The following is a 22,502-nucleotide window of genomic DNA, read 5'->3' on the forward strand; positions in this document are numbered from 1 at the left end:
CCATGACTCTGTACCCCCACCGTTTCCCCGCAACCCCCTACGGGTTCTACGGTCGCCTCGACCGAAGCTGAAATATCCGGAGAACGAAACGCGGTTGCTCGCAGGTCCAACTTTTCTCCTTATGCGCGTTACGTTTCCGTCTTCCACCCCTTTTTGTTCGTGGTTGACGATTATTAATTCGCGATAAATAATCAATCACGACGGAACTTTGAAATTTCGAAAAGGCACGATATAAAGGTATTATGAGAATTGCAAAATATTCAGAATCTCACATTCCTAAAAATGTTTGCAGTAATCAGTGTGGGCTTGTAAATATTCGATGCGCGTTCGAACGATAATTAGGAAACCGCGGTACGTCGAAAATCTCGTTGGGAATTTTAGTAATAATTACGAGGCGACGATCACGGGATAAATCGGCCGAAATCTCAACGTGGATTTCGATAACAATCGACGGGCCGTGAATGCATTGGCAAACGTCCAACGATGCGACGCGGATTCCGATAATCATCGATGGACGCTCTATAAAACGTTCCAAATCGCGATGCAGATTTCGTCAATGTGAATTTCGATAATCGTAAAATCGTAAAATCGTATTTCGCAAAAAATATCAAAAATTCCGACAATTAACGAGTATTGTACAATACAAAAAATGGCTATCAATAAATGAATTTAGTCCTTCGGAAGTTACATCGATCTACTCCACAAATTCGAAAGTTACAAGGAGCGATGAGAAATAATGTTACAAACATTATTTTTGTTTAATTTATCTTGAAACTTACTAATTTCAATAATAACGAAAAAAGTAAGGTTGATCAGTTCGAATTCCAAAAGGTTTAACAATTCTGGATAGAATAATTCTGAAATTATCTTATAAAATATTGAGAAATTCCCTAATGGCTATAAAACGATATACGATACGATAACTTTGATATACAAATTAACCCTAAAAAGAGCTATACGTCGATGGGTGAGCCAGCAACGACGGTAGCTGGTTTGCCTAGCGAAAGAGAGAGGAGAAGGTTGTACATATTTTGCTCTCGTGCGAATCACCGCGGTCGACAGAAACAGGGAAACGGAGTTGAACCACGAAGAGAGGAAGAAAGTAAAAGTCGTCCGCAGAAGGGGGAAGGGGTAAACGTGTCTCCTTTCTCGTTTCGTTTCGTTTCGTTTCGTTTCGCCGAGGCAGGCAGGCAGGCAGGCTCGTCGAGGCGCTAGAAGGGCCGGCGTTCGAGGGCCTCCATTACCGACGACTAAAAAAGAGGAACAGGAAAACGCTAAGAGAAAAAGAGGAAGAGGGTAGAAGGCCAGGGGGCGTGGGGTAGGGGAAATCTTGAGTTGCACCCGGCTCGTTTCTTCTTTTCCACGGCTCTGGCAAAGGCGAGAATGAATGCGCGCAAACGGCAAAGGGCGGAAGAAGAAAGGGAAGAACCATGACGAAAGAACGGAAAAGAGGAAGGAGAAGGACGGAAAAGAAGAAGAAGAAGAAGAAGAAGAAGAAGGAGGAGGAGGAGGAGGGGAAGAAGTTGAAATCGCCAGCACGCGAGAGAGGTACCGGCGAGAAAAGAGGAAGCTGAAGGAGGCAACGGAGAGGACCATATACAGAAAAAGAGAAGAAGGAAGAAAGCGGTCGGAGGAATTACCGGTTCGTTGGCTAACTGGCTTCATAGAAGAAAAACCTCTTTATATCTCGCGCGCACGCACGTAAGCTGGTAGCGTGGCTGAAAAACGCGCCTTTAAGCCTCGAGTTTCATCGAATACACCCCGTGTACGAGTGGTACGCGGAACAAAGCCACCGGAAATCGCCCGAGTGGTACTCTGGCCTGCCTGGCGCCATCTTGTACACGGCTACCAGCCACGATGGGGAACGCACGCTCTTTACTCCCTCATTGTTCTTGTCGTCAGGTAGTTGCGCCACATTCGGATGGAACATCTCCCACCTTTCTTCTTCTCTTTCCCTCTGTTTTTTACTTTGTTGTACCCTTCTCTCTCGCGAGATGTCTTGAGACAAGTGACGGAGGAGCGCCGAAATTGTGACCACTTTGATGTCGAGACTCTGTTGTTTGGAGGCCGGAGATGATGTTACGCGGAGACGTGAGTTCTTGGTGCTCGTTAGAGATTCTGATGGAGCTGATTGTTGGATACGTTGTTAATTAGAGGAGATATAACTTGCTATTATCCCTGTTAAATTTGGCCCGCTGTAGACCGAGCTGTCGATCTCTTGACGTTGCACTTGAGCCTTTAATTCGAAAAAAGATTCTCGTAGTTTACCATTTGATACTTGCTTTGGTATTGGTAATACAAGGTATTTTAGGTTTCACTTACTATTCAGTAACTTTCTTCCATTCCGAATTCTATTTATCATATGCCTTCGAGATCTATCCCGATTCGAAAGTTGCCAATACGCCAACCTTGACCGTCCCGTTTTCCCTTTTTCTTTTTAAATATCGAAATCGCTATCCGTTCTTCTTACGCAAACATTATTCCTCTCAAGCAGTTGGGTTAGGTGGGTGTAGGTAAACATTGTATAGCACGTGTAAGTAGAAGGTAAGCTAAAGCTAAATAAGCGTCTTCTGCTTCCTCTTCGTCTGTCTTCTCGCTCTTTCTCTATCTTTTTTTCTTTCTCTTCTTCTTTCTTTCTTTCTCTTTTTTTTTTTTTTCGTGCTCCGATACACGCCAGCAGGAGCGTGTACGAAGTGTCTCTTACCAGCACTGGTGCCTTTTCATTCGAGTTAGTCGGTTGGTCTCGCCTCTAGAGGAAAGCGGAGGCTAAAGGGTTTCGATTTCCGTGCCGCGGCCGTACAAGTCTTTTTCACTTTCATCCGCGGGAGAGAAAATTTATACGCGCCTCGAATTCACCGGCACGCCTTTAATTTCTAATTCTTCGAACGGAAACGCCGGGTAACCGGTCGCCTCTGATTCGTCGCCTGCGAAAATCATCTCTCCGGTTTACACGCCGCGTCACCTGCAATCAAGATTCCGTCAATATCTTTCACGATATCTTTCAAAATCGCGATATTCAAACTATATACGCTCTATGGAACTTGTCGAAGACAGTGAAAGAGCGGAATACGAAATTTCGTCAAACAATTATCCAGCATTTTCGTTACTAGTTGGGTCAGAGTCGCAGAATTTTACTTTGAATCTTGTCATTGCACGAGAGATCAAATATTTAAGGCTCTATCCCGGATCTCTTCGTTGTAAGGAAGATTATAGTTCAGAGTGCTAGAGCGTAAAATTGTAGCCAACGGACTTTCGGTTGAAAGATCCGCTTGCGTTTCTATGGGAACTGTGAACGATAGATTCGGTTTTAGCGGAAAACTTTGGCAAAATCTTCGACGCTGTTGATACGACGAACGAAAAACGACAACGAGAAGGGAAATTATGGGGCTAGATAGTTGAGGGGGGTTTCGGGGAACGACGGGGTCGGTCGGGAAAGTGTAATTTCAGTTTGAAACAGGAACGGGAGAGGCCGACCCACATCGAGGCTTCGAGTGTTTGTATTGCTGACGCGGCGATCCAATCCAATCCAATACCCATGGCGGATAGGCAACACACAGTGCATATACTATCTACGTATGAACGTATCTCCCTCTCTTTCTCTCCCTTCCTCCTCTTCCCCTCGCCCTGTCGCTTTCCCGTCTGCTTCCCAATACAATTTCGCGGGGTTCGCGTCGAGCAGGCGGAGCCTTCATTTTGTAATTAATTGTCCGCCATTTTAACATCGGAAAATCATTTTTTCCTCGGCGACCACGACTTGCCAATTAAATCACCAGCCATACATGGATTCTCCCGTTGTTTCTGGCATGAAGAACGGTGTCGACGATGAAACATTGTAGAGATCCAGATGATATTGTTTGGTGATTTCAATATAGACGATGTCTACCATCTTGTATATTTTTAACGCTTTACCTGAAACACGATAATATTTGAGGTATCATGGAGAAACATTGGTCGTTAATAACGAAAGATTTATCGAATCTCTGCGGTATCACAGTCTCTTCCAAAATGATTTCTTTCTTGCAAGTAGCGTCCAGTCCGTGTCTGTGTACGATCACCGAAGTTAGATTGTACGAATTAGAGGTTTCGTCTCGTAAATCCAGGAGCTATCCAGTTACTTGGATGTCTATCGAAAACTGGAATTTCAGCGTCGTTATATTTATGCAATTGGAAGAAGGAATCTTGGCGCATCAATCGAAGAAGCAAACTTGGCTCCTATGGAAACAGAGAAATTAATACCCGTGGCGAAATTCAGCATAGAGCCGTCTAATTAAATACCTGAGCGTGGCAACGATCGCGACCCTCGGGATAGGGTTGAAGCGGTTAGCCGGGGCTGCATGCGTGCTAGTCGGCTGCTATTATCATAAACGCAACAATAACGAGGGATGATCCGACGTGTAAACTGTTAAACCCTCCTCCCCCTTGGCTCTTTTTTCGGCGAGGGTGAGGATTACCGTGGGGGCCCATCGAACCACGTTCCCGGGGCTGGAATCCACAGGGGATGTTATTGTTGCCGCAGAGAGCGAGAGAAAGCGGTCGTCGAGCTGCTGGAAATAGACACAGTGTAGGGACTCTGTAACTGTTAGGCTAGAAATCTACGGGACCATGGCGTTCAACCCTCGATAATATTGACGGTATTTGCCGCCTCCTATTACGAGCTCGATTGAACCAAACTATACGATTATCATGCGTCACTGATAGTCTCTCCAGACTGGATCAGGTCCTGAGACTATGGGGAGAAGGGGGATCTTTGTTGCAGGGTTTCAGCATTTCCATGATAATTTCTTAAAGTGACGAGAGGTTGGCGAATCTTTGACGAAGCGTGTTCGTTTACAGATCTGCAAATAGGTATCTAATGGTGTAAAAACGAATTATACAAAGTAGTTGACATTGATTAGAGAATGGGTACTACTCACAGGAAAGGTCACTCAAGTGATTGTCTAGCGGACAGAGCTCCAAGGATAATTTACTCTGTAACATATTATAATAGAATTAACATATATTCTTTAGCTAGCTTTTAGTCATATCTCAATTAATATTATTTATTTATTTATTTATCGTGCAGTAAAGTATTCCGACTGGAATACAAACCGAAAGTATATAATGAATAATTCTGCGGTTTGGAAAAATAGATAGAAGAAAGAAAAAAATAGAGAAATAGTTCAAATCATTACTGAAAAAAATCGCAGCTTCGCATATCCGGTTAATAGGATCACAGATAAACAAGTTGAAATGTATCTCTGTACCAGAAAAGAGTTACGAGAGGGTCTTAATGAGCTGCGGACAACAACAAAGTTAAGTCTATTCGTGATAATATTTAATATGGTAATTGCTATGATCAGCGATTGCCATCTTCTATCCTGCATACGGCAAACTTAAGGAAGCGCGATATTGAACATTGTATTCTAAGCGAGGTCCGACCAATACGCGATACAGCAGCCTAAAGGTGTTAGAGTATGTAAATTTCGCTGTGCATCATCTAAGAAAACCGTGGCCTTCGTACCCTCCTAACAGAATCCCTGAATGCGAGAGTCGAAGTAAACGAGTAGCGTGATAAGGTCACCCAAATCGCGTATCCAAACGATTCCGCGAAGATCTCATGAGAAAACACCTATCATAACTCAATAACACGCCGTTGACCACGCACCAATGCACGAAATTACCAAATTCATATTGCGTTAAGAAAGTTTTCCATGCATCGGGAAAAGAACGATCGAAGATTAACCGTATCACGCGAGAAAGCATAAAGCTGCAACGCTTGAACAAAATTGAGACGATACCGCCAGCATCTTCCGATATTTTAGGATTACAAATAGTAAAAATATCCTCAATACCGATACCAAAGTTGGATAGGTGTATGCAACGATTAAAGAAAAAGTGTGAACAGACTACAAGTGGAGAAGCATAGACAATTTATTGGATATTACTGACTCTAACGATAGAATCATTATCCGGAAACATATCGCTAACGATTCCAAGAGATTGCCGTTAATTATTGACAAAGCTCCAGTAATAATAGCTGTAGTAATAATCTTCGATACGAAGTATGCGGAACAAACGAGATAATCTTTATACCGATTTGTACGTTTACGAATACGATGAGCTTTTCTTCTTCCGATGAATGACTTTAATAAGATCGGACGAAAACCATCTAGGGAATTATTCATTTTATATATTCTTTTTGCGAATATATATGAAGTAATATAAGTGGCTACGTATATAAGAAAGAAACCGCATCATTAGGGTCAAGATTCCCAAGTAGTCATCACGTCCGAACTATATTTGTATCATTCATTATTTAATAGCGGCCGAGACGATACGTTCAAACGGAAATTGAGGATTATACATTACGCGATACACAAACTTTAAGTTTTATCTAAAGATCGATACACTAAATAACAAGTTGCGCGAGAGTCTTACGGAAGGTAGTGCTTTCCAGTTGAACGGTTTAATCGTGGACAGTTCCGAGAAACAGTCTTTAGCCGGAATAAGTGGATCGATGGTCCCTTGGTTAAATACATTCATAGCAGACAACGAGTGACGCTCGCACGTGGAATACATGAATACGAAATCCTGGAACTTCATTACCGGAACGTTACGTGAGTCTGCCAAGTCGCGGAACGCTCAAATGATACTTGCACGATGCGACCCATCGACCATGGGGCACACAGTCAACCACGTTTCATCGACGGCTGCACAGCTCCTCCGCGGGTAGCTTATAATCAATTCAATTAAAATTGATTTCCACTCATCACGATACATCAAACAAAACGGGCCGTTGGTCCCCCCTTCTCTCTCTCGCTTCTTTTTTCAATGCTCTCGCGGCACCGCTCTTATTTCGTACTCCCCCTTGACTACCGTAAAAAGCACGATATCGCGATTCGAAACCGAGTTATAAATATTCAACGGGAGTCAAAGATGGGGCCGGGCGAGTAGTTAGAAAAGAGGGGGCGGGGGGTCGCTCGTAACCGTTTTGTTCTTTTGTCAGCGTCGTCATTATATCGTATACCTTCAATTTTTTCTGTCTCTCCGTGGCAGTCGTGTTTACGTGGGCGTGCAACAGCGCGAGGATTCGACGGCTTCCTGCCGTGAACAGGCGGTTGAAACGACACGATTCGTGTATAACCGGGGCCTATCCTTCCTTCTCTTTTTCTTCACTCGCACTGGTACTCATTCACTCTGGTATACGATGCAGCGTGCGTGCCTGATTTTCCTGTACGCTGATGCACTCGCCGGGGCGAGGCACGCGCCTACACCGAGCGCATTGCCCTTTCGAAAATCCGTTATTAGCATCGAGCCTCCATTATGACGTTTCGTGATGCTGACGAATACTTAGCCCTCGCCGTTCTGTTCTTGCCTTCCGTGTTAGCCGTGGCTATGCACGCGCGTTTACATATTATTCGAGGGAACATGGGACACGCGCCGCCACGCTCCGGACCCTTTCACCTACGCGAATATCGTGCCTCTGTCAGGAGCGTACGTTTCCTCTTTTGTTTTCCGTGTCGATGATAGACGAAGATGCTCGATATGGATTTATTTGTATGGTTACGCTTTCCTGTTGACGCACAGGTTCATTGACTGCAGCAATCAGTAGTTTCGAAGTTGTTCGATGTCCATTTTGTAGAAATTCTGTACGTTTTGACCTGGAACGAGGAGCGTCTGGCTTTTAATACGCTGTCTATTGTATTCTAAAACTAACTACTTGTTATTTGATTCACTGTTCAGGTTACCGGAGTACAGACTATCAAGGAAGATACGAGAGTGCAGGATCCAGTCAGTTTCCAATGATGCCTGGTCCATGGGCGAGGGGTTACGGCACGCCCCATAATTATCAACAATATTCGGAGTACCAGCAAAGAAATAATTACAGCGCCCAACAGTACGGGCGAAACAATTACCACAATCCACAGTACAACAGTTACGGGTCGCAGTACAATCAGCAACGGGTAAGATTTTAATATTTCAATGTTAATGGTTTTATCCCTGAAAACGATGGAGCGATCGATTAACGAATCTAGAAACATTTCATTGTTCGAAAATGCATCTTCCTTGATAATATTCGAATTACATGAATTTCATTTCAATTAAAAGGTTCATAAGAAACTAAGTAGCAGAGATTGAAGAACACGCCCATCACGATTTAACAGGATGATGCAAAGGTACGATCAACGACTAATCACGTCTTTTTATGATGTTCTAGAATTATTCTTCTAACTACCAAGGGAATAGCGGAGGAAGTGGGGCAAACAGGGGAGGAGGGTGGGGACGATCGATGTAGACTTTTACTTTGTTCACGTACGATCGATTAACGTCATCACAGATTTGTAATTTAGGTTTATAAGAAATTCACGTTTCGTTGTAATCATTTAGAATCGTGGAAATATGCTTAAGGCCAGGAATTTATTTCATCGTGGTCATGCGATTGCGTTGCTCCTTCTTTACTGGATATCCATAAATTTAGGTATATATGATGATATAATGTAATACGTTGACTTCATTCCAGAATTCGTTTCTATGAAAAAATTTACGGAGGTTGCGATTAACGCAGGGTATTATCACCTGCATAGCATTTATACAATTAATATAATTTCTTTTTAATTGCAAGGTATATAGTAAACGCATAATATAATCTGTGATGACGATTATTATTTACGACTTAGAGACGTAAAAACTTCACGCGAACTCCAGTGTAAACACACGAAGAAAAGAAAAAAAGAAATGTATAATATTAAATAATCGCTAAAGATTGCGCTTCGACTGCGTAACTTTTATTAGAAGTAGAAGGAGCAATCTGTAAGCGAGCGCAATTTGTTAACAGAAATTTCATTGTACAATCAAAACTCGAGTAATCATATTATGTCGAAACACAGCTCGTGCGATTGTTGATAATCAGCGCAATTTAGTCCTTTTTTGTTACGAAAAAGTTCATCCAGATACGTAGGTGAATGAATTAACAAGGATTTTAACGTAAATTTCGATAGAGATTGTTCATCGTTGTCGGTACAAGGACTGAATTACATATTTTTTAAATCACAGTAGAATATATATGTAATCATTGATTATAATACAAAATATTTGATGAAACGGCTGAAACTGTTCGTTCATTTTCTTTAGATCTCGTCCTAACCAAAATACCGAGGCTATTTTGACAAATAAAGAGATAATAATATTGAAGAAATTGAGAAATATTTTTACACGGGATAGTATTGTGGCGAATAACTCTGTTTTGAAAAATTGTACTGTATCTATTTGATAGATTTCTTCTTTTTCTTTACACCACAGCTTGCACAGATTGCACCGCGTACCCGTCGTTCGTACATATCGTTGGTATACAACTAAGCGAAGAAACTACGTAAAACCTTTTCATTATGATATCTTGCACATCACATGCGGTGACTTTTATATTGTATTTACTTGAAGAAAAAAAAATATATATGATTTAGTGTTGGTTAAATATCTTCTTTGTTGAATTTCCTCATACGACTGCATGTCCAGAAATCCTTTCGACCAATCCTTTCTAAAACGAAAAATTCAGTTATTATCATTAGAAGACTTGTAAGATGTTAGTTTTGATGCGAAAAATGAAAAACATTTTGGGATGCTGAAAGGCGTAATCGTGACGAATGGGGTGATGTGATATCACGGTTGAAACCAGGCGGTCCGGGTACATCTGGTACCGGTCTACCAGAGCGGGCGAGCATTGAACCAGCGAGCGCCACTCGAGAAAACAATAGCGAGCAACGTTCTTGTTCTCTCTACCTTTCTCTCTCACTCTCACTGGCTCTCTATCGTCACCCTGAAATCTGGAACTCATGTTGTAGAACCGTTTCATCGGAACCGGAGACGGTCGATCTCTTTAGTCGGACAAATTTTACAAATCAATATGATCTTGGCTGATGCGTCGATGTTAAAGGTAACGCCTGTGTCTATTTATATAACGTAAGAAAGACAAATTTTTATCCTAACCTTTTTCTGGTAAATATTCGCTTTAAAATAAACGTAACACTTCTAAGAAAACATTTGTACGACATGCATATATCGGAGAACTTGCCATAAACGTTACAATGGGCCAGAGTATTGTGTTCTGCATAGCCTATTTAATTTGCAGTGCCCGCATAAAATCCTCCGATCGTTCAGCGATCCAAGCCGACACTTCCGATAACCCGCATGAGTAAGAGTAAACAACCCTTTCGGCCCCAGCTTCTCACATTGTTTCATTGCTCCTATAATTCCTTCATCCACTCCCCTACCCGACATAGTTATAACTTTCCATGCAGACTTTACTAGCAATAATTATTCCTAACTTACCTTTCTTAACGTCTAATTAGAGCTTTGCGAGTAGAGACTATTTTCAATAGCAAGTTCAACTATTCCTTCAGCAAGAATTCTAGTTTCTTTCAAACCTACAAAAGTCACTTCCATCGATGTTCCTCCACAGAATATAGTGTTCCTCTTTGAGGAATTTTGCGGAGGATGTATCGCAAGCTCGGTTATTGCGTCTGCACACGATTATGGATGATCGAGCCACGTCGTGCGTGCCGCGCATACTCCTCCATTCCGAAGTACTCCTTTCTGTGAAGCATGCGGCGTTATCTCGGCTTCCTTGTTGTCCCTTTGATGAAATAAAGCACTATCCGCGGCGAGATCTACCCTACGTTAGTAGTTGCGGTTCCCGGTTTCTCTCTCTTACTCTCTCCGCATATGTACACATCGCATATGTGAGGCGAGGGCACAATTCTCGAGTTCTCTCGACGGTGCAGGACACAATGCGGCCCTTACATCTTCATCGAGTACGAGTCGTCGCTTGCATGTAATGCGTTCACTCTACACTTTCCATACGGATGTACGAGTCTCCAAGCATTTCCTACTACCTCGATTCGGATTCGCTCGGACAACACTCGTGCCGCTTTTCTTTCGATGCCGTGCCGATCCCAAAGAAAAGCATAATTTAATTTAAGCATATCCTCGGCGTTTTATTTGAGATGCTTGCTTTACCAATTCTTTGTTTTTTACACGGACCTGAAATTCCAAGGCATATTCTCATAAAGTAAAAAAACACAAAAGTCGGCGAAAAACGAAATTTGAATATTAGCCAAAAGTTCGAAATTTAATATCCTTTTCTGCGATCTCCGAATTCGTCTCGGCGATTCTCCAAAATGTATCGTTTCTTCCAAACCATTTTCCATTCTCTCTCTCTTGCTCGTTTTTTTTTTTTATGTAACACCGGAGAAGTACAATGTTTTTACAAAATACCAAGCGTCGTTCTCTCTGGTAAAGCCGATGTAAAACGCGTTTGTGTCGGCGGGCGTAGATTCCAATGCACTCGTGCGATCTATGCGGCTGAGAAAAAGAGAAAACATAAAAACAACGACAAAAAATGAAGGAGGAAAAAAGACAGAGAGAAAGGATCCAGGCGAAAGAGAGAAAGAAAAGGGCGAAAACAAAGAAAGAAGAAACTTTGGTGCACATAACTGGAGGCAGTCCGTTGGGTGGTTGAATCGTGGAGTGGAAGGCAGTGAGAGCCCTTGTACGCCCATGGAGAAGAAGGTCCAGGTGCGCCCTCGCCTCACACGACTCTGCTTCACGGCACATCCGAGTTCTCTTCTCCCTTCGTTCTCTCTCCCTTCCTCGGTTTTTTTCTTTCCCTTTTTCTTCTCTATGCTTCTTCTCCTCTCGATTCTTCCTCCTTTCTTTCCCCCGGTAGCCGGCATTCTCTTACGCACTCTCCCGCCACGGTGTACGCCACGCATTGCTCTCGGGCAACATGAAAACGCAGCAATCCGTGTTAATGTACGTGACATACGTTGGACGCTCCGTCGGTGTGTACGTGCAATCGAGCGCGCGCGCATTTCTGTATATTCGTACATGGGTGCAGGCACCTAAAGGTAAAGAATAGGGACTGAAGTACCGGCGTGCAAAATGGATGGCGGATGTAAATGCCAAGTAGCCAAGTATACGCCACTCTCTTTCCCGTTTCGTTCTTCTCTCTCATCTCGCTTGGTTTCGCGTGATTTGCCCTACCCTGTCCTTTTCCCGTTTGTACGTATCGTGCACCTATATATGTATCGTTCTCCTTCTCGTTTCGTACCAACTATGCCGCCTGCATTTGATAAGTACGCATTGGCCGAGTGTGTACGGTTGCTTGTGCGGCGCGAAACCACGCGGAAAGATCAAGCAGCTGCGAATAAATTTTTGTGTATGCTCTGGAGTCTCTCGTCTACGAACGAACGGAAGTTAATAAAATTCAAGAAGGATTAAAGATCGTGTGCATTAACCTACCGATTTTCTTCTTACCCATGGGATATGTACTTCATGTGGATGCACGTCAAAGAGCCATCTCTGATTTGATGCAGGAAATAAGAGAATATCAATGTACCTATTGCGATAGTTGAGTCTCGAGATGTCGTTCGATCGATGATGTGACATTTATCTGTAATTAACGCTTACTAGTGGTGGGGCGTAGATTATCTTGAAATTCATCGACGACGAGAATTGTGCGAGGTAACACGATCTTGCTTGGAAGGAACCGTGGGTGGTCGGTTTTCGTGACGGATCGCAGGAAGGTGAGCTCTTTGCTTGACGTGCACCTCGTTACCGCGTCGGTGGAGACGGGCTCAGACACCGGGATGACGCAGCACCGGCTCCTGGTTACCTCTAGTCCATTGTTCTCCCCGCATTTCTTCTCAGCTCGTGCTCAAGTGCTCGATCGCTACCCTACCTCGAGGCCCGGATCCCTCGGCGTGATTTTAGCCCTATGTCCGCGTACATCCTTCGTGAATTCGTGTCTAAACGAAATTGCAATCTTACTTGGTACACGTCAATAAAAATATCGTTGCTTTGACGGAGTTCAGCCACTAGTATTCGAGAGTTCGTTTAAATTCTATCTTTATTCTTCGCGAAGAAAGCTTAATTGATCTAGGAATAATTTGATCAATAAGATACAAATCTAGTGACTTATAGGAAAATATAGATTTGGGTATCTTACATTGCAAAAAGCGTTGATTACGTAGTCTTTAGTAATTACGAACACGAACACCCAACGGTTAAGAAACGTTTGAACGTAAGACGAAGGGATTCTGTAGTAGAGTGAGCAATCGGACAGGAAAAGGGAGGAAGGTGACGAGATGCGACCCCCCGCGAGGTTTCCCGCGCGGGGCACCCGCCTGTCGATAATGTCCCGTACCAGTTACCGACAAGGGGTCCACCTGCAAAGCGCTAGCGATTCCGTGGTTGACCCCCCATGCGAAACAGACCCCCTACTCGCGTTACGTCGACTCCTTGACTTCGGTTGTCCAGTCTCGCGGAAATAACGATACGTTCGTATGGAAAAAGGAGCGACAAATGCCACCGGTATATCGTCACCCTGTCGTGGGGCGCAGAACGTTGAGTCGCAGCTAGCACGGTTCGCCCCTGGTGGCCTCGCCGTGTGTGGGAACCTCCGATCTCGCGATTTTCCTTCGTCGTTCGAACATAACCTCTTGAGAGTTCACCGAATAGCCGATAGGCATATGCGTATCTGTCACGGCTACCGAAAGTGCGCGCGGGCTTAATTTTTACAAAAGCGCTGCCCGTGCACCCCGTGTGCTACCTTCTGCTCGATAAACAATATACCATCGTGTACGCGCCAACGGGTCGACGAGTGGTCTCCCTGTACAATGCCATCTTATGACATTTTCGAGTTCGACCGTTGTTGTTGAGTGCTTAAGTGCTCGTTATACACACGTCGCGTCAAGCTTTTGTGTCGCAGCAACTGTTTTTTCGGGCGTTGGTTGAGTATGTCCGGGGAGCCAAGTCCGCGCGAGCCTTGTTCTTTACGAGCGAGAATCGAAAATTAATAACGGACCAAGTATACCCAGTAGCTGTACTACAACTTCTGTTAACGAAATTGTACATACATATCTATATCATATTGTCACGACGGAGTTAATGTTCGCACGATCAATGGAACAAATGCAGCGAACAACAGGGTCAACCTTCCCAATCAACGACATCTACGGTGAAAGGAAGATCATACGACAAAATTTGTAAGTTTTCCATTCACTGATATTTCTGATAATTCCTTAACAAGTACGTGTTGATGAATAATCTTATTGACGTAATGAACAATTCAGACGACTGTAACGAAGATCGACGTAATGATCAATAACGTAGCTTTTTTCCGATGTGTAAGTTTAAGTTTAAGGGACCGAGAGAGAAAAGAGCGCGAAAAAGAAAGTCTCGGTCAGTAGGTAGAAAGCTGGTTGTCACGGATAAACATTTTCTATCGTCTTCCAGCGATTTACTTCTGGAGGTCAAGCTCGCCCACGCAACCGGCTTTTCTCCAGGGGGCGTATCCACGGGGCGTGTTCACAAAGCGGTAGGGTGTACCAGAGGCGGAGTCGTTTCCCCACCGTTCCCAACGCGCGATTTTTGCTCTTGGCCAGGAACGTACACGCGTTCTCCGCCGTATATATACACGTAAGTGGTTGGTTTCTGGGTCGTGTGAGTAACACCGTGACGTCCCACGTTCGGACACGGGTCACAGACAGTAGACTTTGCCGAGTTTTCTTCGGTCGATCGCCGGCTAAACGATTTCTTATGCCGCGACATTGAACACTGCGATGTCGAGAATCGAACAAAACCACGCTTCGTCTTTTTCTTCATTTATTTTCTGTCTTCTCTCTTGACAGAGTGCGCTTCAACGAAGAACAAATCTCGCGAGTGCACCGAGCGACAACGATACTTTCACTCGACCATCGTCAGGTGTTTCTTAACTCCTTGCCTTACGATGTTTTTTACTAGCCACCTCAGTGAGCCTTATTCCATGCTATGACACTGTGTCAAACGCAAAATATCGAAACGTTACGAAGAATCGAAGCTAAAATCGTAGATAACCTCTTTTTCCTCTTTATGCGTATCCGATTCCTTCACAGCTGTTAATTGGTTTCATGCGCCATCTTTTGATCAAGTTTATTCATTCTTTACCGAGGATTATTCTCTGCAAGTGGAAATCGCATAAGTTACTTACATATTTGTTTGCTATGAATCGATGGAAATACGTGCTTAGCAAACGCGTGATCGAATTCTCTTATTGAAAAAGTATTTGACGAATCTCTTGAGTTGGGCGATAGAAGAAACAGCGGACTATGGAAGAAACCAGAGGAAGCTTCGCTCATATTTACAATGTTTAGCTTCCACTATAGCTGCGCTATTTAGTTATCGTGATGGGAAAGTTTATGCATGATATGGTATGATTTCATCGAGCCTTGCGTCGTCCTTTTGATCGATATCAGGATTTAATAATGCATCGAGGAAATATCTATTTCAGGTGGCGCGATCGGCTGCACATAGATACATCTTACATACGGTGAACGAGGGAATATCGCAAATTCCCTGACGGCACGGATGGCAAAGGCATTCTGGCGTAGCAATTACCTGCAGGGCGAGGGAGTCAAGTAGCAATATCTGGACCCGTTATCCAGTTCGGTTATCCCGACTGGAATGCTTTGTGTCGCCGGCAATCTGCATTTCTACCTGTTTGAATGGAAGTCTATGAGATCCGCGGCATGATTTCAAATGAAATCGACTCTTTGTCCCCTGGCCGGAAATTTCCAATTCAATAACGCGCCCAGGGAAACGCTGCAGAAACGACCGATTGATTGATACTCGGAATTGGATGGAACGCGAAAGGATGGAAAAAGTTTTACTGCCGATCGATCGTCGTTCGAGAAATTTGAATGTCTTACATGTAACCAAGGGCTAATCTTGAATCGATTCACTGGATCTTATTAAAGTTATTATTCAACTTCGTATACGTACATATTACACGTTACGAATACTACATATCGGGAAACGTTAATAGAATATTTAAAATGTAGCAACATCGCGATGAACTTTAAGCCTGATGAATGTCTGAATGTGCACTGTACTTTAGCAACTGTAGGTGTATCGCTTCCTTTAGTTGGCTTTGGGAGATTTTCTTCCATTGGAACCTATGAATGACTAGTCAAGAACTTGCCCGGCAACCCTTTGCAATGCATTAGAATTTCGCAGCTATCAAGGGAGGAAGACGACATTAGCATCGAGGCTAAGGACACCCTTGCTTCGCGTTCGCGTCTTATGTTTTCGTCGGCCCGGTATTCATGAACGGGGTTCTGACGTGGGGCATTCGACTTCCTTCTCCTTCATGAATTTACAATCGACCGAAGGAAATGCGCAGACGAAGCTTGCGCGTGCCATTCCCTGAGAAACAGTGCTAAATACCAGAAGCTTCAATGCTCATTCCATCGCTTTAGGTATGAGTTATAAGATTTGACATAATGTATACTTAGTGAACAATGGGATAGAAACACTTTTAACGCAATGCGTGCATATTCTCTAGATTAAATTTTTAGAATTTTTATTCTTCTTTGAGGAATTATCACTGACATCACAGAGACGTATTGAGTACTTCGTAGTTGTACATACATAAGTATCTTTATAGATTCCACGATAGTTGTCAGAAATGACTAAAAAGCCGACAGTTCGGCTAATCGTATCAAGCCACGGCAACAAATCCATGGTCCAGCTAATAAGAACGCTAGTGTCGAAGGATGAGGGAAAGAGAGAAATAATAACGAGGAAGATAGAGATTGGAGGTTTAGTGGGCGAGGGTGAATGTGGTGAGGGAAAGCGGATGGAGGCTGGAGCCACGTGCTGCTGTCACTGGCACAGATTATATTATATAGGAATGGCAGCGAATAGGTGTAGATATAAGCGTCGAGCGGCAGTTAATAAATATGATAATGGCGGGCGAAGTGAGAGAAAGAGAGGGGTGTGTGGGGTGCGATATGGGATACCAGTGTATAAGAGTGACCACCAGAAGCAGAGGCCTGTCACCGTCAGGACCTCTCGTATGTCATGCGACGCACGCATGTATACATACATGCACATACAAAGTGGCGACACGCGCGCGATGACAGCATCGAGCGTGGAACGCGTGCTACTATCTTTTTCTTCCATTTTTCTGTCCTTTGCTGTGATATAATCGTTGACGCGATTACTTGATTCCAATGAGAACTATTTAAATAAAAAAGCTGGCTGTCTTCCTTAAATTTGTCACCTTTTTTATTTTTAGGAACCGTTTTAGTTTGCGTTTCTACGACACATTGGTTGCAGCGATATATGAACACGTACCGCGTTTGCAGAGTGGTAGTAAGTGTTAGAATCGTAAACGTCCTATCTAATCGTCTTGATAAAAGCATCCGATGCAATTATTATGCAATTAACAGGACATATATTCTCCTTCGCTTTAGATCTATCAGAAGAACTACGAATTACACGACGGGAGATCGCACGACCTAGGAAATACATGGAAACGCAAAATCGTTGAAGGGTCATCGTCGTCAGTGGTGGCAGTAATTCGCGAAATTTCATAATATCGCGACGAACCGTTGGAGCAGGAAAGGAAAAAAAGAGCGAAGAATACGGTCGGTTTCCCCTCGGCTTTCATTAATCTCACTTCCTCCGCGGAAGTCGGAAACAGTTTTCTGCTGTGCAACCTTTCCCTTTTGACCCGGTAAATTGCGCGCGCGCGCGGGCGCACGCACGCCAGGCCACGTCGTGTACCTGTATCCGCTCTTCCAGGAGCAATTAGTCACGGTGCTCTTGATAAATCGCCGGAATCCTACCCCCGTGGGGTTAAGTCCCGGCTGTAGACCCTCGGCAAATATCCAATAACAGCCGTCCGACTCCTGGCGGTCGCTTCGCCTCTCTACGTGTATAACCGGGTATTAACCTTCACCTATCGAGGAGATCGGCTTACCTTAATAATCGTAGAGCTACACCGTCGCAGTCTAAGGGGGTTACGACGTTACAAGGCCAGGAATACGCGGCGCTGGCTCGCGCAAGGGTGTTTCCATGGCACTAGTCGCAAAGCTGGTTCGTTCCGCACCATGAGAAACAGGTATGATCAAAAATCGTCGGAGATGTAATGAAACATTCTTAACCTCTTCTCTCTTGGATAGAATGTTGGATAGGAGGAGTGCGGGATCGTTTGTTGGATTTGACTGGGGCGTTGATTGCTCCATGTGGAGGAGTAATTGGTCGAGTTTCTGAGAATTATATAGATATCTTTCCCGTTTCTTAATTCTATGATGCGCGATGGATGCTGTGACGAGTCGATAACGATGGGAAATGATACAGGTTTCTTAGAGGTGAATCAGACTACGAAGTATTCGCTATGAAGCGTCTTTAGAAATTCTGGAAATTCTTAGAATTTTATTCATACATTTTCCCTAAGTTTGTGTCTTCTTATTTGCACGAGGGATGTTAAAAAATAGACCGAGTCGGATAATACAAAGGAAACAGCCGCCTCGGCATTCTGATGACTTGCTGAATCTCGACGATCAGCGCTTTCGGACTCGTGTCAATCCGTGCCCCATTCAGATGTATTCAATTCTTTGTCCAACCCCTCGGAGGTTAACAAGAAGAGGGGGGAGGAAAGAAAGAGAAACGCAGAGAAGATGGGATAGGATAGGATCGACACACGTTTCGGCGTATTCCACATAACATGCTCGTTCCTTTGAATAAGTATCGTTTTATTAATATCTCTGTCGTTATTTACAAAACTTTGTAATAATCTCTAATTTTCTTCACCGTCACACGCTACTCGCTATTCGTCAATCGTTATACTTTTACGCTTTTGTGTACCTGTGTACGTATGTACCGTGTAATCAGTGTGTACATGTATGCGCGTCTTTGTGTGTGTGTGTGTGTGTGTGTGTGTGTGTGTGTGTGTGTGTGTGTGTGTGTGTGTGTGTGTGTGTGTGTGTGTGTGTGTGTGTGTGTGTGTGTGTGTGTATGTGTGTTATATTAATGTCGATAATGCTCGAGTTTGCTAAATCGTTTACAGTAGAACGTGAATGTTCCTTACCGGCGTCGTCGTCGAAATTCACCGCTTTTCAACTTTGGAGCCGACTTCTACCACTTCTTTTTATAATTCTTTCTCGCGCCGTCTTCGTCGCGTATGCGCCTAAACACCAGCATACCACACATTATATTTACACCATCGGATTCACACCTGTGACCTCATTATCACAGCGCGCACGCCGCCTTTTTTCTCTCTTTCTCTCTCTCTCTCTCTCTCTCGCTCTCTCTCTCTCTCTCGCTCTTCTTTTTACATTCGGCACGTTTTGTTTTCGTCTTCATCGTCGTTGTCGACCGTGGAAAATCGATTCTCTCTTCTGCACAAGCAAACCGCGTCACAATTTCGCGACGGATGCGAGAAATACGCCGTAATATACATCTCTAACTATGTACACGCGTGTCTCCAGCTCGACGTATCCGCCTGAAACACGCTCGCGACACGGTTTCATCGTTTCCATGCGAAGAGAAAGAAAGGAAACGTTGGATCCGAGTCGTTCAATTGAACAAACCACGCGCTTGGTCGATTAATCTGTTTCGACTCTTACGACTCTAATGTAAGTCATGCTCGTGCTCTTTCACCTCCGTCTTTTTCGACTCTGCCGCTCGGAATCGTGAAAATTGAAAGAATACTATTTCACTACGTGATTCGCGGATGTACCTCCGACTGGCAGCCGATTGGTCGATCTTTTACCGCTCATCCTTTTCACCACGAATAGATTCTGTTCCACTGAGTCATTCGCTCATAGAATCCAGGAAATCGTGGTTCACGTTTCAAAGAAAATCGCGGGTAGATGTATTTATGCGAAGGATTGTAAGAGAACGAGTTTGTGGCTTGTTGTTAGATTCAGATAATAAGTATTCTTTGTCGTCGTTTTCTGGCTATAAATTGTTCTTTGTTCTGTAATTAGGATGTATGACGAAGTAAGGTTTTCGGCAAGTTCCTTAGGATATTCGAAACTTGATGGCAACAAATTTATAAATCTGTAAAACTTTTAGTTTCTGTAACTTGGATTTTCACGTTTGTGAAAATTTCAGATTCGTTTGAGTGCAATAGGTGATTCGAATCGTTAATTTTGATCTTGAATCAAATCATTTGAGAGAGAGCATTTATAAATAATTCAAGTTAGATACATAATTGATAAAATACGAAAGAAACCCTACTAAACTGTACAAATGTATATCAAATTTTGTTTCTATTTGTTGCTTTCAGGTTTACCTCATTGTCGCGTATTCCAAATGGATGATTCCTTGCTCTTAGGTTTCCAGATTTATCGATAACCAATGTATCCTAGAACCAGTGTCAATCGAATGGCTGAATTCTATAATTTGTCGTGGAAGATATTCGACCTATCAGAAATTCATAGTATCGCGTTAAGCAGGCACCGATTCCTAATATCGTTCACTGGCTTCTTTCCGCAAATTATAATCGTTCGAAGTTAATTTATAATCGCGTCCAAATTTGCTGAAAATTTCTATTCTTTCCTTTTCAAATCTTTATATAAAAAAAAATTTGCCACATAATGTGCTTTATCTTTTCTTGTTTACAAGAAGATGCACAAATTAATGTGGATATATTTTTGTACAAAGTTATTTTCTCTTTGGTCCATTAGAATAAAATAACTGGAATAATTGAAAATTTCAAGTTAGCGTTCGACCGTTCGTAACTGGTCCACATCGAGGAGTTCCCATCCACCGGAAATCCGAATCCTCCTCGATGATAGATACGTGTTGTTGCAACGCAACAGTGTTGCGAGAGTGCGTCTCCGATGACACACGCAATGCACACAACCGGTGTACGGTTTCTCGCAATTGGAATCGACGCGTTTCGAGTGTACTGGCCAGATTATCCGCGCTTCTGCAATCTGCTTCGACATTTCGCTTGCACATCCACCGACTTTGCCTCTTTGGTCGTACATGAAACCAAATTTGTTAACAAACTTTCTAGTATTAAAATTAATTACTCTGTTTCGTCCATTCGAGTGACTCTGGAACCCTCGGTATTCTTAATTTAGAAAATAATTTTGTCAAGGATGTTAGCCTTCGTGTAATTGGAATTCAATCGATGTTTAAAATAGAAATTCTCTTTAAGTTAAAGCTATTATTTTATATGAATTAATGAATGTAGAATAAGATTTTTATTTATTCGCAGGGATTTTATCGCTGCGAAAAAGGTCAAAGTTAAGTTCAGATTAGTACCGACATCCTCAACGTCGAATTATCATTCTGATTACTCCTAGTCTTTGTCTTATACGTGGTTAGCCTGTGAGAACAAGTAGATGATGGAACAGTAAGTAGTCTAACACGTTTTCCAGCGGTACTCGTTGTCAAGATTTCATTTCCCGATAAACAAGTAAGGTTCTCGCAAGTTTCACACTCGTTTCTGTTCTTGCAGATATCAAATTTCTTTTGCAACGTAGAATCAAATCGAATATGCCTAGAAATTTGGATGTTCTTCGAATTTGGAAGGACCGTTTCCGTAAGACAGATCTTCGAACTCAACAGGAAACAGAACTGTTATCTCTATGATAATTGTCAAAACGAATGAGAAAACCGATATAAGTACTTTGTATCTAAGAAACTTATTCGTATTTCCAAATTTTTCAGATCCATCGAGATCCAATTTCTTCAAAACCTCCATTGATCCAGACGTGCAACCGATACTTAAGCGATTCGCACATTTCAGACCCTATACAAGAGAGGGACATTCACGTTGATCACTGACTCCAATTATAACCGTCCTGCGGTTCACGCAGTAGTTTCTCGTCTTACACATCTCTCGAACAACCAGTCCATCTTTGTCCGTTGGACAAATTGCTAAACGTGTCTGCGTCTCCTAACAAGCAGACGTATCGTCTCGATAAACCAATTTCACCGAGTCTTTTTCCAGTGTCTGCGATGAGTATTCGTCACCAAGGAAAGACAGTCTCCCCTAGATCAGTCTGGTCGTTCAATTCCAATGATCCAGGCCAGGTAAGCTGTTCTAGAAACGACTCACACAGATCGGAGTACGCGACACAGGACTCTTTCTAGGGGCTGTCTTCCATAGGATACCAGGCAGCTGGACCTGCGACGGAGGGATTAGCCCCCGCCGCGGATGGCATGTACTACCAAGCCCGTCCTTGGAATGGCAGGTACGCACCGCACTGCGGTTGCTGTTGCTGCTGCATGCTCTGCTGGGTACCAGTTCTCGGGTACGAGCAATGCTGAAGACTCTGGCTGGACGTTATCACGTGGTTCACACCGACCACCGAGTGATGAGGCACCGAGGAGGCCGCGTGATGGGAACCGTGAGGGCTCGACGCCGCGGTCATGTGAGGGGCTGGACTCGCCAAGGCCGCGCTTGGTCCACCGCGGCTGCCCTCGTTTCCGCCTCCGCCACCGCTTCCGCATGGCTTCCCGTCCTTCACGAGCACCGGCACAGCCACTCGTCGCGGCGAACTAGCGCTCTGTAACATGAAAATAGCGTCGTTCTTTGGATTGGAATATTTAAATTTCGGTAATAGCTTTCAGTTCCAGTATTTGCAAGTTTCACGACGCGAACCTTTTAGCAGAATACGAAATCCGACCGGAGAATATTTGAAAAATAGCCTACACGACGATGACGCAGGATGCGTAAATCG

The 22,502-nt window shown here is 43.5% G+C and overlaps 2 protein-coding genes across 2 annotated transcripts in view; one reads left to right on the plus strand and one right to left on the minus strand.

Annotated features, from left to right (window-relative positions):
• Rat1 (5'-3' exoribonuclease 2 Rat1) overlaps positions 1-9,283 on the plus strand; it is a 29,638-nt gene extending 20,355 nt beyond the window's left edge. The window contains exons 16-17 of the mRNA XM_069126503.1: positions 7,723-7,943; positions 8,198-9,283. Coding sequence (XP_068982604.1) covers positions 7,723-7,943; positions 8,198-8,275 — 299 coding nt within the window. The 3' untranslated portion in view covers positions 8,276-9,283. The remainder of the gene's footprint in view (positions 1-7,722; positions 7,944-8,197) is intronic.
• A 9,238-nt stretch (positions 9,284-18,521) lies between these two features.
• The window catches only part of LOC138186179 (homeobox protein Nkx-2.4), a 30,392-nt gene continuing 26,411 nt past the window's right edge, over positions 18,522-22,502 (minus strand). The window contains exon 4 of the mRNA XM_069125767.1: positions 18,522-22,328. Coding sequence (XP_068981868.1) covers positions 21,987-22,328 — 342 coding nt within the window. The 3' untranslated portion in view covers positions 18,522-21,986. The remainder of the gene's footprint in view (positions 22,329-22,502) is intronic.

Source organism: Bombus flavifrons, chromosome 13 (assembly GCF_040668555.2).
Source record: "Bombus flavifrons isolate JBK064 chromosome 13, iyBomFlav1_principal, whole genome shotgun sequence".
Taxonomy (NCBI): domain Eukaryota; kingdom Metazoa; phylum Arthropoda; class Insecta; order Hymenoptera; family Apidae; genus Bombus; species Bombus flavifrons.